At 33.1% G+C, this 16,581-nt stretch overlaps 2 protein-coding genes across 2 annotated transcripts in view; both read right to left on the reverse strand.

Moving 5' to 3' along the window:
* Window positions 1-16,581, reverse strand: part of LOC142348160 (uncharacterized) — a 586,343-nt gene that overhangs the window by 537,251 nt on the left and 32,511 nt on the right. The gene's annotated exons all lie outside the window — the stretch shown is intronic.
* Window positions 9,474-16,298, reverse strand: LOC142348039 (solute carrier family 22 member 6-like). Its single transcript, XM_075399205.1, has 3 exons — window positions 16,093-16,298; window positions 11,331-11,586; window positions 9,474-10,931 (listed from the first exon to the last, which is right to left on the reverse strand). Exons 2-3 carry the CDS (start codon window positions 11,559-11,561, stop codon window positions 9,474-9,476), a joined length of 1,689 nt encoding a protein of 562 aa, XP_075255320.1. The 5' UTR covers window positions 11,562-11,586; window positions 16,093-16,298.

Below are 16,581 nucleotides of genomic sequence, written 5' to 3' on the forward strand. Positions count from 1 at the left end.
TCTTCAGGGCTTACAAAATTTGTTTCAGAAGAATTTTGTGAAGTTTAGATACTTTTCAGTTTTTGTGGTTCTTTTTGTTGTCGTTTTGTGATATTTGTTTTTCAAAAAGATGTTAAGATGATAAAAGGAGACACAAATGAAGATGTTATATTCTCGCGGTTAATATCTCATGGTGAATAGCGGTTAAATTTAATGGCTTCAAAACTGTGGTTTTGTAAATTTGTTTGTGAGTCTTATTAGTTCAGCTTGTATTTAATTTTATTTTATAGTCTTATGATTTAGTCTCATTAAAAACTGTTGCATTTAGTTTTCGAAGTAGTTGCAAGGCAAACTGTCTAATCTTTTAGTCGAAAGCTTTTGTTGACTATAAATTTTGAAAATATTTGTTTTTATTAAAAAAAGAGACAGATTTTTGAGATCTGCCAATTTTATTTCTGTTATATTGTAGCTAAGCATCTCTATATACAATTCACATCATTTATCTTTTGAAATACATTTTGCTCTTCATAACGGTTTTAATTTCCTCAAATGGTCTTTCTTCTTGGAACAACAAGTATTCAAAAAACAAATTTTCGTGATTTTTGCAAATTCGCCCCTTTTTTGGAGGTTTATGTTTTCATTTTTTATTTTGGAGGTTTATGTTTGATTTTTATTGCCGTCTTTTCTGGTAGTCATATTATGGTAGCCACAGGTCTCATAGGCCCTCTAGAGTAGATTGTTTCATTCTTTTAGTAGTTTGTTGAACAATATGTTGATATATCAATTTGTTTTCTCTTCCTCATTTGGTAGACAATTAAGTGAAAAATGTAGATGAGCGGGGTCGGAACTTAATGTGCGAACGCACATTACCGAGCCTCCTTGTTTGATAATCACAATTTACATGTTAAAGTTTTCAATTAAAACTGAAGTTCATTTAAATTAGTAAATGTTCTGTTTTACTTGCAAAAACTTGCAACTTAAAAAGAAAAAAAACGAAAACTCGAATAGGAAAAGGCTACAAAAATTCCAGATCAACCACTATTTTTATTTAAGATCAATTTTGCAGCAGCTAACATAACTGCATGAAGAGCAGTTCTTGACTTTTGACCGATGCATCTTGCCTATTGGGTTGTAAGAGGTTTTAGTTTAAGAAAAAACTGTCGAATTCTTAATAGTCGTGTTTTGTGTTGCTTCTTGGGAACTTGACAAAGTCTCGCAAACTTAGCTGTTGTACATCTCTGGTAATCTTACATAATGCCACTTGAAAAAGCTGGAAATAAAATAAATTGTTTTAAATGGAAATGTTTAAACAAAAAACTATAACTCATGATACGAGAAACGGTTGGCAGGCTTAATTTCGGTTATCGATTTATCATATCCACTTTGGATAATAATTAAAGGGAATGTTTTGAAAAAGTTAACTTTAATGCTATCAGTCACACTTGAAAAGTAAACAGTTTTTTTCCGTTGAGGAGAGACAGTGTTGAAATATCAATTCTAGAAGTTGTAAAAATGTGTAAGAATTGCGTTGAATGAGGTGAAAAATAAAAGGCGACTACTGATTTCATCGCAAATCTAATTAAAAGTAACTGCTGAAGGATACGGGATCTTTGCTGCAGAAAATATATCCATTCACCAGTATTCACTGCAAACCACTCATTTTTTAAGTTTACACGGAAATGTAATTGAATTTTTCAATCGATTATAAAATACTATGCTAACAATTTTAAAACAGCAGAAGCTGCCTAAAACTGAGCGATCATTTGCTTATTAGCACATTGGCACTGAGAGACAAAAATTTGTCGACAGCACTATTAGCAACTGCAACAAAAATTCTGCGTTAAATGGAGTTTATTTTCTATACACGTGCATTTTCTCCTTATAATTGGGAGGATATTTTGCCAATTAAACAAAACAAGAAGAGTTGGCAAGGCTCTATTCTAGTCCTTTTAAGAATTACTTAAATAGCTTTTATCTTTGTTTTTTTGTAAGTAATAATACTTTTCCTCCAGTAAATATTTTCATTTACAACATATAATGACAAACTTTGTTAATGGTTTTTACCATGAGTAAGGACAGAACAATTAACGGGTCTTTTCCATTATAGCCCCCCATGAAATAATAGCCCCCCCATTATGGTATAATTACCATGTTTTTTTGGGGGGGGGGCTATAGGTTATCTGGCCACTAAGCTGGGGGGGCTATAATGGGAAAGACCCCAATTAACAACAAAATATCCTATTTACCATATAAATTTGGAGTGCAAAATCTTTAAGAGCAAAACTGTATGAAATCGAATTAATGATTCCTACTAATTTTGTTGACAATTTGGTTCTGGGTTGGAGAAAAGATGTCTCTAATTGTTTTTGACAGACTTAGTTGAAAAAAATTACTTGTAGCCAAAAGGCCAGTCTTTTACAGAAGTGGGACCAAAAACAAGTAAAATCTGAAACAATGAAAATATATTTGCGTTTATTTACCCGTGTTGCTCACCATAACTGTTTATTAGCAATCATACAAAGTCATATTTGATTCTTAGTAACCATACAAAGTCATACATGACTTTTATGAAATCATAACAATCATACTAAGATCATAATAAAATTGATTAATGCTTTAAAATACAGCAAAATAGATCAAACAAACAAGTCCTACCATACTTTCAGCCAAAAAACGAACAAAAGACACAACGATGCCTTTATTAACAAAAAGCATCAAAGTAATCATACTAAGCCATATATGGTCTTATGGAATCTTGACAACAATAGAAAGATCATAAGTAAAAAAGGCCATTTTAAATTAGAAGAAAAACAAAATATGTATACATTTCTGAATCCATGAACTAAGTGAAAAAAAGTAATCAACAATTGATTGTAAAAAAGCCATCATTTTAATTGTTATCCACGGTGAAAGTCGAGAGAAAACATTTTAAAAGCTCCGAGAGAAGTTTCAATTGTCCAGTAAGAATTTTTCAATTTTATGTTTTTGGCCACCCGTTAACCTCAGCACCAAGGCCAGTCTGCTATTGAAGGGCCCTAAAAAGGTTTAGAACCTTCGAAAAACTGACTCCTAACAATTTGGGCAGTGCCATTTTTTTCTCCCCAATAAAAATTTTATATCACGTCAGAGTTTTTACCATTGTGCTGTACAGATGATGGTACATTTGAGCAGCCTCTAATTATTATCTTTATTAGGGGTTGTGGTCAGAGAAAGAATTAGAGCTAAACTAATAGGAATCATCTACAAACCAATTCAAATTCTTACCACTTATATGTAAGAAAACCAACATTTAGGCTCAGGCGGAAAACTGATGAAGGGCTGCATGGTCTTTTATTAATGTCTGACACTTTTACTAACTGAGAGACAAAAATTTGTCGACAGCACTATTAGCAACTGCAACAAAAATTCTGCGTTAAATGGAGTTTATTTTCTATACACGTGCATTTTCTCCTTATAATTGGGAGGATATTTTGCCAATTAAACAAAACAAGAAGAGTTGGCAAGGCTCTATTCTAGTCCTTTTAAGAAATACTTAAATAGCTTTTATCTTTGTTTTTTTGTAAGTAATAATACTTTTCCTCCAGTAAATATTTTCATTTACAACATATAATGACAAACTTTGTTAATGGTTTTTACCATGAGTAAGGACAGAACAATTAACGGGTCTTTTCCATTATAGCCCCCCATGAAATAATAGCCCCCCCATTATGGTATAATTACCATGTTTTTTTTTGGGGGGGGGGGCTATAGGTTATCTGGCCACTAACCTGGGGGGGCTATAATGGGAAAGACCCCAATTAACAACAAAATATCCTATTTACCGTATAAATTTGGAGTGCAAAATCTTTAAGAGCAAAACTGTATGAAATCGAATTAATGATTCCTACTAATTTTGTTGACAATTTGGTTCTGGGTTGGAGAAAAGATGTCTCTAATTGTTTTTGACAGACTTAGTTGAAAAAAATTACTTGTAGCCAAAAGGCCAGTCTTTTACAGAAGTGGGACCAAAAACAAGTAAAATCTGAAACAATGAAAATATATTTGCGTTTATTTACCCGTGTTGCTCACCATAACTGTTTATTAGCAATCATACAAAGTCATATTTGATTCTTAGTAACCATACAAAGTCATACATGACTTTTATGAAATCATAACAATCATACTAAGATCATAATAAAATTGATTAATGCTTTAAAATACAGCAAAATAGATCAAACAAACAAATCCTACCATACTTTCAGCCAAAAAACGAACAAAAGACACAACGATGCCTTTATTAACAAAAAGCATCAAAGTAATCATACTAAGCCATATATGGTCTTATGGAATCTTGACAACAATAGAAAGATCATAAGTAAAAAAGGCCATTTTAAAAGAGAAGAAAAACAAAATATGTATACATTTCTGAATCCATGAACTAAGTGAAAAAAAGTAATCAACAATTGATTGTAAAAAAGCCATCATTTTAATTGTTATCCACGGTGAAAGTCGAGAGAAAACATTTTAAAAGCTCCGAGAGAAGTTTCAATTGTCCAGTAAGAATTTTTCAATTTTATGTTTTTGGCCACCCGTTAACCTCAGCACCAAGGCCAGTCTGCTATTGAAGGGCCCTAAAAAGGTTTAGAACCTTCGAAAAACTGACTCCTAACAATTTGGGTAGTGCCATTTTTTTCTCCCCAATAAAAATTTTATATCACGTCAGAGTTTTTACCATTGTGCTGTACAGATGATGGTACATTTGAGCAGCCTCTAATTATTATCTTTATTAGGGGTTGTGGTCAGAGAAAGAATTAGAGCTAAACTAATAGGAATCATCTACAAACCAATTCAAATTCTTACCACTTATATGTAAGAAAACCAACATTTAGGCTCAGGCGGAAAACTGATGAAGGGCTGCATGGTCTTTTATTAATGTCTGACACTTTTACTAACTATTTGGGCCTAGTAATTCACGAAAAAACAGTCATATACAATATAATGCAATAATGTTACCCTTCATATCGTTATCAGAGGTGAAAGTAGATAGAAAACCTCGAAATCAGAGGTGAAGACCGATGAAATTCTGCATGGACTTTTATTAATGTGTGTCACAGAGGGTACACTGCATGCCAAATTTGGTTCTATTTGGACAACTCCTTGGTCCGATAAAAATTCTTTATTTTTAGAAATTGCTTAAAAAATATTGCAATTTTCTGTATGAAAAACTAATCTTTTCTCTAGGCAAGCTCTACCAAAAATTCTTTTGGTGCTACAATTTGCATACACAGAGTTTACTTGATATCATATTTGGTTTGTCTTTGACAATTCTTTTTTCGATAAAAGTTCTTTATTTTTGAAATAAGTTTTCGAAAAAATTGAAATTAAAATTAGTTATTCAAAAAAATTGAAATTTACCGCATGAAAACCTAACGTTTTCTCTAAGCAATGAAACAAAAATTCCTTTTTTGCACTCTACATACAAACGGATATACTGCGTAATAAGTTTGGTACGATTTGGACAACTCTTTGATTCGATAAATATACTTGTTTTTAAAATTCGTTTTTTTATTAAATCGGAAATTTCGGTATAAAATCTTTTTTTTCCCAGACTAGATATAGCAGAAACATTTCTTGTTTTACACTTAACAGGCCCAGGGTATACTGCATGCCAAGTTTGGTCTTGTTTGGGCAACTCCTTGGTTTGATAAAAAATACTTTTTTTAAAATTGGTTATTAGAAAAAATTTCAACTTTCGGTATAACAACCTAACTTCTTTTCTGTCGATCTAGAGACTACTTTCCCTGTCCTGCACAGTATAACTCCTACTTGCAGTAACATTTTCGTTCCATTTGTAGCTAAGAGCTGCAAATTTGTTGTTTTTTATGGCAAAATTTTAATTTTTAAACCGATCGGTTTTTTATCGTTCTTTTAGGTTCCCCCTTTTCTTGTGCCCTTATAGGGTCTGCTCCCCTTCTCTAGGGTGTCTTTCTTGCCTTTATATTTTAGGGTGCCAAATGTTTTTTGCTTTGTTTTAAGTTTCTGGCCTACTCAGAATCTTTTGTGTATTTTTATCTATCAGAGCCTCTGTTTTTCTTGGGATGCCAAAAAAAACCGCCTAACGTGCGGATAATTTTTCTTGCTGTTCGAGATAGCGAAAGGCATCACGAAAAAACTATGTCACTTTCAGCATATCTCTTAAAATCATACTAAGATCATAAACTATAAACTATTTCTTAGCGAAGATCAAAAATGGTTTCCTAAATATCATACTAGGACCTTTAATGATGTCTTATTGCTCATAGAAAAATCATATGTGCTTATTCGACGTTCAACCGAACGTCATTGTTTATGGTGTCTTTGTTTTTATACAAGGATCATTAATGTTTTTTAAATATCATATATGTCATATATGAAAAAATGGAAATCTTAATAAGATCATACTAAGATATAGTCTATGATTTGTTTGGTATCATATATGATCTTAGTATGATTACAAAGAAATGGCATAAAATGTTTTATTCGAATTTTTCCAAACTCCTTCAACAGAAAATTGGGGTATCCGAGTTTTAAAAAGTTTTGCTCTTTACTGAAATCTTGCCGCAAAAACTTACACCTGCAGCGTGAACTCAATCTCAATTTACGGCTTCTAAAAAACGGTACACTACTGAATAATAGTATCAAGATTGTTATTACTTTATGAACACAAATTGAATTGGTAAAATAAGATTTTTAGGCTCATATGTGACTGATATATTACCTTTAGTATAAAAAAAATCAATTGAGCAATTTCAATATAAATCTGAAAGTTTTCCAGTTTTTTTAATCGTATCTTGATTAATATCTTTCCCTAAAGTTGAATGTTTATTTACGGCACCTTTAAAGATAGCACATCAATAAAAAACATACCCGGCAGATTGCCGGAAAATAGCCGCCGTTGATTCCAATAAGCATGACTGGGATTGAAATAACAGAAGATATTGAAAAAAAAAAGATTTTCGTACAAAAACATTTTTTTAAGTCCGATTTATTTTGATGGCATTTCGTAGTTGAACATACTTCTGTTTCTTAGAGAGAGGCTACAGGGACTACTATCAATAACAATAAGCATTAGAGAGAGGAAACTAATACTTATAGGACCGACGTTCAAATAGCGGGCATCTAAAATAGGGCTTAATGGGTTTATCCCGTTTCTATTTCTGACTTCAATTTTTTATACTGACTGTTCATTTTGAATTGCTTTGCTGAGCAACTGATGTTCAAAATCACTTTTAGCAGAATGAGAGAAGAGAGAAACTAGCCTAGAGAAGTCAAAAAGATTTCACGCAAAATGTTGAAAAGGCGGCAAAATGAGGTAAAGCGAAACATTTTTTTATTCGACGAAGTAAAAAAACATAGCAGGACAAGTCCTGACGTACAATTCAAAGAATTTTCATTGACTAAACAGAAAATCTAGACCTAGAATGGGCTATGAGTGAATTCAGAAAACCATTTTAAAAAAATCAGAACAAAAAATAAGAAAAAAACAGAAAATCAATATCAAAATGCCGCATGTGAGCAAAAAAAAACCCTAGCGAGAAATGAAATTTTAATTCAAACAAAAAACTAGACCTAGAATGAGCTGTGAATGGATTGGGAAAACCATTTGGAAAAAAATTCGATCCAAAAAATCGAAAAAACAGTAAAAATCAGAGTGAAATTGCCGCATGTGAACAAAAAACCACTAGCGAGAAACCTAATTTTTGTTCAAATACCATTTTCTCACTCTACTTTAAAATTAGAGCGAAAAAAATTCACGCCGCAAAACCACTCGCTTTTTCGTTCCACTTCCTGTTTCGGCGTGACCAAAATCACTACTCCAATTTGACTTCAAAAATCATGAAAATGTGTGAACAGATCTTAAAAAAAAAAACATAGCCGGAAGAATTCCGGAAACAACTCGAAGTGAAAATCTATTTAACCGCCATCCCGCTACTCATCAGAAAAAACTTGCCTCCACTAATTTATGATTTTCTCAAAACCAAAACATAAAACAAAAAGTAAAAACAAAAAAATCAAGTCTGTTAACATATAAAAAAAAATCTGATCAAATTTTGTCATAACTTGAGATCCCGAAATAACTACCTCTGCCAAAATTACTTCATCAAAACAACTAGTTCTTACTAAAACCACTTAAGTGAAAGTTTTAAATATACTTGAGGCCAAATTATGAAAAAAAAAGCTCTCAAAAACAACTTGCACTAAAAAACTGGAAAAAGTAAATTTCTTAATATTACAAAAACATATAAATCCAAAGAAAAATTCTCTTCAGCCAATAGGGGAACCAGATGCTCGCAAAACAATAGACAAGCCATAATAGCCCAAGAAAAATGTCTCAGAAAACAGAAAAAACCCGAAAGATTGCAAAGAAAAAAAGAAAGAAAAATAGTTCCAATTTTCGCCATTTTTTGTCATATTTCTCAACCAAAAAATGATTCATATCCAAAATTGCCCATACTTATTACTAAACAACTAGAACAACTATTATGAACCCTAAACCCCCACAAATGCCATAAAAAATTAAGGAATAGAAACGGCATTCAACAACAAATTCAACAAAAAAACTATAAAAACTAAATGAGTTTTTTTTTATTAGTACAAGGAAACATAAAGCCGAATAAGGTTCCTTTGCAATTAGAGCAATGAAAAACTCGCACAAAACAACGGGCAAGTTATAATAGGGTGGGTAAGACACTTGTGTAAGATTTAAAAAAGAAAAACTGCAAAAAATGAGAAAAATGGTTTAAAATTTCTCAATTTTTTGGTCATTTTTCCTTAGAAAAAATGATTTATACCAATAAAACTTTAGTCAATTGGCATCATACAATTCCTTAAGTAACAAGCTTCTATTCAAATCCGACTTAAAGCAGTAAAACAAAAAAAAACAGGTAAAAATTTATTAAATTGCGTCTAAAAATCAGCAAAACTGATCAAAAACCTCCAAATTAGCATTAAAAATCAAATTAACTACTTGCAACCTTCAATTCCTATCAAAACAAACCTAAAACTAATACAAAATCGTAATCAAACCTCATAACCATCAAAAGTTGTAAAAAACTGCTTTAAAAAGCCGCACGTGAACAAAAAAAATTCGCTCGCTTAGAAAAAATTTTTTCACACATCAATTTCTCGCTCTGTCAAAAACAGCGGTGTGAACAAAAACCACTCTCTTTTCGCTCCGCTCTTCACTTTTGTTCAGCACCAAAATCACTCCAAATTTTTTCACGCGTTTCATTTCCCGCTTCAAAATTCACTCCAAAAATTGATTAAAAAAAAAAAAGGACTTCTCCAATACTCCTCTTCGAGTCGTAAAAAGACAGCGCCCCAATACAATTCAAATTCTTTGAATTGTAAAAAAATAGGAGCGCTATAATAGCCGGCTGAGAAGATGAGGGCGGCTATTAAACATCGAGTTATAAATCAAATATCCAGAAAAGTGAAATTACGTAGACACCAATCTAATTTAGTATTAATAAAAATTAGAGAATGTCGTCTGCTGGTTCCTTTTCTTCAGTATCGATCGTCTCACCGGTTTCATTTCTGATCACGCCAAAGTCATTTCCTTCCTTCAAATTGCTTGGAAGTTGTTTGTTTTTGGTTTCAGGCAGAAAAAACACCGGGAACAAGGTTGCGAATGATAGAACTCCGAAGAAAAGAAGCGGAAGTGATTCCCAATATGCACTCAGGCTTTCAATAAATGGTAAAATCATATTAACTACTCGACACACAAATGACAGCAAACCCAAAACAGAAGTTCTAATTGTCGTCGGCATCATTTCTGAAGGCCACAGAAAAATCAAAAAGCCTAGAATTTCAATGCAAACTCTTGCCAGTAAAGTTGAAGCTAAAGTAATTATTTTCAACTTATCAGGTGTAACTATGCATATACAAAAACATATACTGACACAGAGTAAACAAAATATTGATACCAGTTTTCGTCCAAACATATTTAGAAGGAAAAAGCTTAAAACAGCTCCAATTACTGCGCCTGAGCCTTGAAAAATTGTGAACAAATGAATTTTTTGGCCGAAAAGCTGAGCACCATAAAGTAGGCCGAAATAAATCAGCATAACTGAACTGAAATATATTGACAACAACGATATTCGGAAAACAATGCGAGGATATTTAAAAACCCCAAAAATTGATTCAGTTGCTGCGCTCGTTTCCGCAAAATTGTCAGAATTGTCTCCATCATCTTTCTCATTTTGTAAGTAGAACACGTTTTTGAAGTCAAAAATCCATTTCTCGAGAAAACTTTCTTTGGTTCTTTTTTCGGTCGAAACTAGCGAAAATAATTTGCATTCTTGTTTCTTATCGGATTTTTCATGCTTACAAAATGTTTCAATCTTTTCAGCCCTTTTCAAGATTTTGTAAACTTCGCGATGGCGTTTTTGTGACCATAACCACTTTGGGCTTTCATCCATGATCAAAGATAATACAAAACTTATAAAAACGATTCCAGAAATCGCCAGTAAAAAGTGCCGCCAATTTGGCAACATCAAAGAAATCAGAGCAGAAACAATGTAACCAGAGCCCAACGCGGCAGCAAGACCGGCTGCAACTTTGGCTCGTAATTTTATCGATCCAATTTCAGTTGAATAAGTATACATTGCAATCCAACTCGTGACCAGAAAGCTACTAACAATAACATAAAGAACGGAATGGATCAGAAAAGAATTAGTAATGGCCATGAAAGATAACAGGACTGCTATCGCAAAATTTGAAATGCGCATGACCTTGACCCGACCTATTCTGTCCCCCAAGTGCCCGCCAAAAATTGACCCGATAGCAAGACCCACGAAGTAGAAACTTGCATGCAATTTGAGGTAGATTTCATTGTCACAAACTAGGTTGTATGATTCCTGAATTGATGATGATATGTCCAGCTGAGAGTAGTTGAACACCCATTGACTGCAATTTGACCGACAGCTCTCCTCCTAAAATTCCAGAAAGAGATTGATCTGAGAAAGACTATTTTCTCCAGGTGGAACAATGCTTTAATCTTAGAGAAATCTTTTTTAGGATCTATTCTGTTTTGACGTTTTGACCCCCCCCCCCCCCCCCCCCCAGTGTTTTTTACGCCCACCCCCAGTTACAAATTATATGTTGTTATATAGCACGTTACTATGTAAAAAAACAGCACTTGCTACTGGGGGGGGGGGGGGGGGGGCGTAAAATATAAGCTCACATTATGTGGGGGGGGGGGGGCAGAAAAGATCTCTTCTTATTTTAGAAACGCTAAGATCTGTAAAACTTGATAGGTTTCTGTACGTGTTTCAATCGGAGTCGCCATTTCCTATGTTTCATGCAAGGATCAAATATGATGTGAGATTTACCTTGATGTTCAATTCTGTATCGTTTGAACTGCTTATAGTCCATTCACTTTCATTGATCCAATCTACACAGTAGTAGGGTACATTAACTCGGTAGAAATTGGGCGATACTTGAATCATGCAAGTGTGCATAGAACCCAGAGCAGCCAGAGTCACCATTAAAAGCTGCCAGTGGAATTTATTGTCAAAACAATTGTTCAAAAGCGAATGGATTCCATCGTTTTCTGATTCCATAATAATTCGGGAAATAGAAAAAAAACTAAACGACAGAAATTTTGTTTCAATAAATTGGGCTTCCGCAATATTCTATTGTAGATCACAATATTCTACACTAATTGTAGATATCTTGAACAGTAAATATTAAAGATAAATTAATGATAATTAACGCTGAAAGCGAAAATTCCTTTTAGACTATTTTCCAATATTATCACGCTTATTTTTGCGCTACATTTTAAGCGCATTTGAACATGCAAGCTATACGATTTGAAACCAAGCTTTGGAAATTATTATTCCTTCAAGTAATAGCAACAAAACTGGACCAGGCTTGTATGACACAAACCTCTGGGAATAACTCCCAGTTTCAGCCTCAATTTGTGTTCAAATTTGTACTATTTAGCGCTCTCTTTGAGCGTCTCTTTGTGTAAAGCGAAATCCACAAACACTGCAATGGAATTGTGACATAAATACACAGTCAATCTTATTTCAAATCGTTTGAAGAAAGTTAACGGGGGTTCTGCTATTTGACAAATTAGGATTGACATCGAACTTGAGATGAAACCACCAAGACAAATTCCGTTACATTGTTTGCACAAGTCTTATCATTACTGATGGTTTTCAGTCGTGAACAATAATTACACCATAATTATTGTTCACACAGAAATCGCACTGAAACTCTATTCTTGTCATGCGCTGTGCGCATAGAAGAATTCCAAACACATGGAATAGATTACAATTCGACACATTGAAAGACTCAGCCATTTCTTTTTTTTTGGCGGAGGGAGGGGAACTTTTACCAAATACGAGAATTATACATTTTTTGGGCTTTCGAAAAAAAGTTTTGTTTGATTTCCAGAAATTTATATATGATCTTTGTAAGACTATTAATAACTCATACAAATTATATATGAAATCATAGGACGCTTACATTTCTGATGAGTGTCCCCCCCCCCTGGGGGTTATTCACAGTCTGGCATCCTAGTTAAATAAAAGTCTGATACCTGTTCGGTCTTCTAGCGCAGGGGCTGAGAAATTTTTGCAAAAGTATCTGAGGAAAACGGTTTCTGGAGTCAAAAATTTGCAGGGAGTGGAATATTCTAAACCCATGAATTACAGATGGTAACACAGTCCCTGTACTGTAGTTGTTTACAAGGTTTCGTCACTGCACAGCAAACAACGTGTTATTTTCTGCATTACCATGTTGTTCCGACCCCACTTGTGGGGGGAGGGGAACTATATACTCAAATAGGTTTTGCTTTTGTTAAGACAATTTTGGCCGATCGATATATTCATCGTAGAGAAATGTGGATGGTATCATTAACAGACTCGTCCAGCGTAGAATTCAAAATTAATGAGATTTTTTGAATTTCGTATTTTTCGAGGAGTTATCGAGGTTTAAAGTTTTGTGTGAACATGTGATATTTTCTTCACTTTTAGCATGATTTTGTTCAATTTAGCGTAATTTTTCTCCAAATTAAGGCTTTTCTATAGAAATATTATTTCAAAAAAACATTTCATGCTACAAAAAGAAACAATTTTGTGTTACCAGGGGACCGATAAAAAGGCTAGGTCTGGTCTCGTGAGGAAATTTACTATAAAAAAAACTCGAATTCAATTTGAGAGCTGTTTTTTAAGAAAATTTTTCCTTTTTATTATTGTTCTCTAGTCACTTAGAGACTTGTCATTTTCATATAGAGGTTCCGTTAATGCCAAACTTCATTTACAGTCAATTGATACCCAATGAAAAAAAATCGTTTTCAAGGCATCGCTCATCTTCGACTCTGAGTTTTCGAAATTTTCAATGAAATTTTGATATTTTTTTGAGATTTTAATAAAGTTTGGGAGTCCTATAGCATAGACCAGCCAACTAAACATTCAGTCGGTTTTTTAGCGTGCATTAGCATAAACCTACATAGCGTTTTGAGTGGACAGCTAAAGGCTGTCATGATTTTAAAAAAAGTTTTTCAAGTTTTTTTTCCGATTAACCGATATTAAACTAATTTTCATGAATAGTAAATCAGTCTCAGTAAGGAAAGAACGGCCATCCTTTTTACGGCACTCAAATTAACCTGGTAAGCTGTTTTATCTGCTAACGATTGGTTTTATGACTTCGATAAAACGAGCCTTCGTCATTTCAAAAAATGGTCTTTTTTTGTAATTTTGTTTCGTTTTGAAAGCTTATCTCATTATCTTCGTATTGGCAGTTCCCATTGGCTTAAAAAAGGCGTCCGAAAGATCATAGATAAAGTTTTCAGAGCAAAGATTATGATTTAAATGGCTTCGACACTTCTTAAGTTTCTGCTGCATTCTTTTGGTTATTGCCTGTGTTTGTTGTTATTTTCATAATCAAAGGACTTATTGTGATGTCTTCTTGATTAACTGTTGATGATAAAAGTCCATGTCTACCCACCAAGGCATAAAGAATGATATTTTTTTGCTTCTGTTAAATGTTCTCGAATTTTACGGCTGTTAAGACTTTAAATTTAATTTTTTTAGAATTTTTTGGACATAATCCTAACTTAAATTAATTTTTGCGACTTTAAGTCAATCTCAGTAATCACAGGACTTCCAACTTTTCTACTGCAACTAAAATGAATGTGATTAGTGGTTTTTCCTTCTAACTATTGGTTTTATGCTACCAGTTTTCAAAATTTTTGACATTTTTCTGTAATTATGGTTCACTTTGAAATTTTATTATAATATCCGTATATTGATAGTTCTCAGTGGCTTAGAGAAGGCGCTCAATAGGTCACGGATAAATTTTTCGAAGAATAATTTATGGTTTAAATGGCTTCACTTTCTTGCACTTTTTTATTGAGTTTTTGGTTTTTGCCTTCTTTTGTTGTTGTTTTCATGATCATAAGACCTTTTGTGATGCCTACTGATGACATAAAATGACAAACCTTGTTATCTCTATATTGGGACATAACTTTGCGTACTTAAGGATTTCTGTTGAGAGCTATTGAGATCATTGGCTGTTAAGACATTAAAAAAATCTTCTTTGGACACTAACAATTATCAAACTTATTTTCATGAACTGTAAGTCAATCTCAATAATGACAGGACCCTTTCCTTTTATTTGAAATTAAAGTAATCTTTTAAGCGGTTTTATCCGCTAACTATTGGTTTTAGGACTTCGATACCTCGAGTTTTCATAATTTTCAAAAAGATCGTTTTTTTTGTCATTTTGGTTCCTTTTGAAAAATTATCTCGTTATGCCAATTTTGACAGTTCCCATTGGCTTAAAGAAGTCGTCTAATGGATCCTAGTTAAAGTTTTCAGAGAAAAACTGTTGGTTTCAATGGCTTCGACACTTTCATCTCGCACTTTTCTTCTGAATTTTTTGTTTCTGCTCGTTTTCTTGGTTGTTGTTTTCATAATCATAAGACTTATTGTGATGTTCTTTTGATGACTTGTGATTGACAAATATCCTCTCCTTCTCATGGAGGCATAACTTAGCTGATTTTAATCTTCCGTTGAAAGCTATTGAATTTAACATTGTTGATATAACGGGTTTTCTAAAAAAATCGTAGTTTTTATAATTGTTCATACTTGTTGATTTTTTGAAGTCATATTGTTAAAAAAAAGAAGAACCCCGGTGCTGCTAAAAATTTACATGAGATTAGAAAAAAATTTAACCAAAATTTTTTTTTATTGGCTCCGATACTTTTCTCGCTCAAATTTTTTTTAATTTGCTATTTTTGCCATTTAATTCTTCATGTAGTCGTAAAATGCTGACTGGTCTCATAGGCTTCTATTTGAGAATTGAATGAATGATGTTGCTCAATGCACTCAGTTTATAGCGAATTTAATGCAATTCAATTAGTAGTTTGGTTTTATAACGATTTTTAAAACTCAAACTTCTATTTTTAATTATCTCATCATTAGTTTGACAATTAAGTCAAAAATGTTGATGATCTCGTGTCGGAACGTCATGTACGAACGCACATTAACGAGCATCCTTGTTATTTCTGGCCTCTCAATAGACATTAGACTCTAGACGTGAGCCTCATAGCCACGACTAGAATGCTTCTTCAGTTGAAATTTTCTTTTTGCGTTGACAAGATTAATTTACTTATTTATTTTGAAGCAAAGCTTCAATGGTATTTCAATGGTTTTTCCAGAAGTACCCCTGGAAACTTTAATCCAAACAAATTTCAGGTGCACTTATTTCTCTACAGCTGATTGGCTTCGCGATTAAATTGTTTAAACGCTTGCTGATAAAATAATGATACTTTGTTGGCTAGTTCCTAAATGTGCTTCAGTGGTTACTATTAAATACGGAAAATTCAGGTTTTCTTCGAATTTCATTAACAAGGTTACCATTCGAAGTGTGCTGGGTGTGGTTAATAAGACTTCAAAGCCAGACTGAGAAAAAGACAAAGGTGCGTATTCACCGATACCTGACAACGTTTTTTCGGAATATATTCTCACTTACTCAAGATTAACTTGATCGTGTCTGAACGAAGCGACGTTATATTGAACTACAAAAATTCCATCGTATGTTTCCAAAAAAATTGGTAATGATGCAATTTAGAAGAGAACACACCACCAAGTAAAAGCTCTTACAGTACCCAGCAGCGTAAAATTAATCGCAATAATAATAAAAATAATTAAAAACTTTACGTGAAACCTTTTATCTTCGAGTTTAAAGGAATTTTAATGACAGCTAAAACAGTCCTCAAATTGTTGAATGCAAGAGCGATGAGCGCTTTTTTATTATAAAAGAGATAACTAGATTAGAGCAGAATGGAGCCACAGAATAATGTAATACGTTTTATAAGCATTGAATAAAAAGCAAGCTTTTTAAGCTTTTTGTAGTAAACGTAATCTGAAAGCATTACATATTACAAAAAAACCACTGTGCTTACCATCTCTGATCTCGGTCATAAATTCTTATGACATTGTTAAAAACGAAAAACAGGTTCTGACTTAATTTAGCTGTAATAGTATTAGTCACTATTTTCAGAAAGGTTGAGTTCGTTAATCAGGACCATAGGCGCCAACAATGCAGGAGGAAAGACAGAAAAGTGACCAA

Source organism: Convolutriloba macropyga, chromosome 10 (assembly GCF_964194025.1).
Source record: "Convolutriloba macropyga chromosome 10, txConMacr16.3, whole genome shotgun sequence".
In the NCBI taxonomy this organism is placed as follows: domain Eukaryota; kingdom Metazoa; phylum Xenacoelomorpha; order Acoela; family Convolutidae; genus Convolutriloba; species Convolutriloba macropyga.

Coding starts and splice junctions, on each gene's coding strand:
- LOC142348039 (XM_075399205.1), bottom strand. CDS start 11,561: ATGGAATCAGAAAACGATGGAATCCATTCGCTTTTGAACAATTGTTTT. Junction 10,932..11,330: donor ATACAGAATTGAACATCAAG/GTAAATCTCACA, acceptor CTGGAATTTTAG/GAGGAGAGCTGTCGGTCAAA.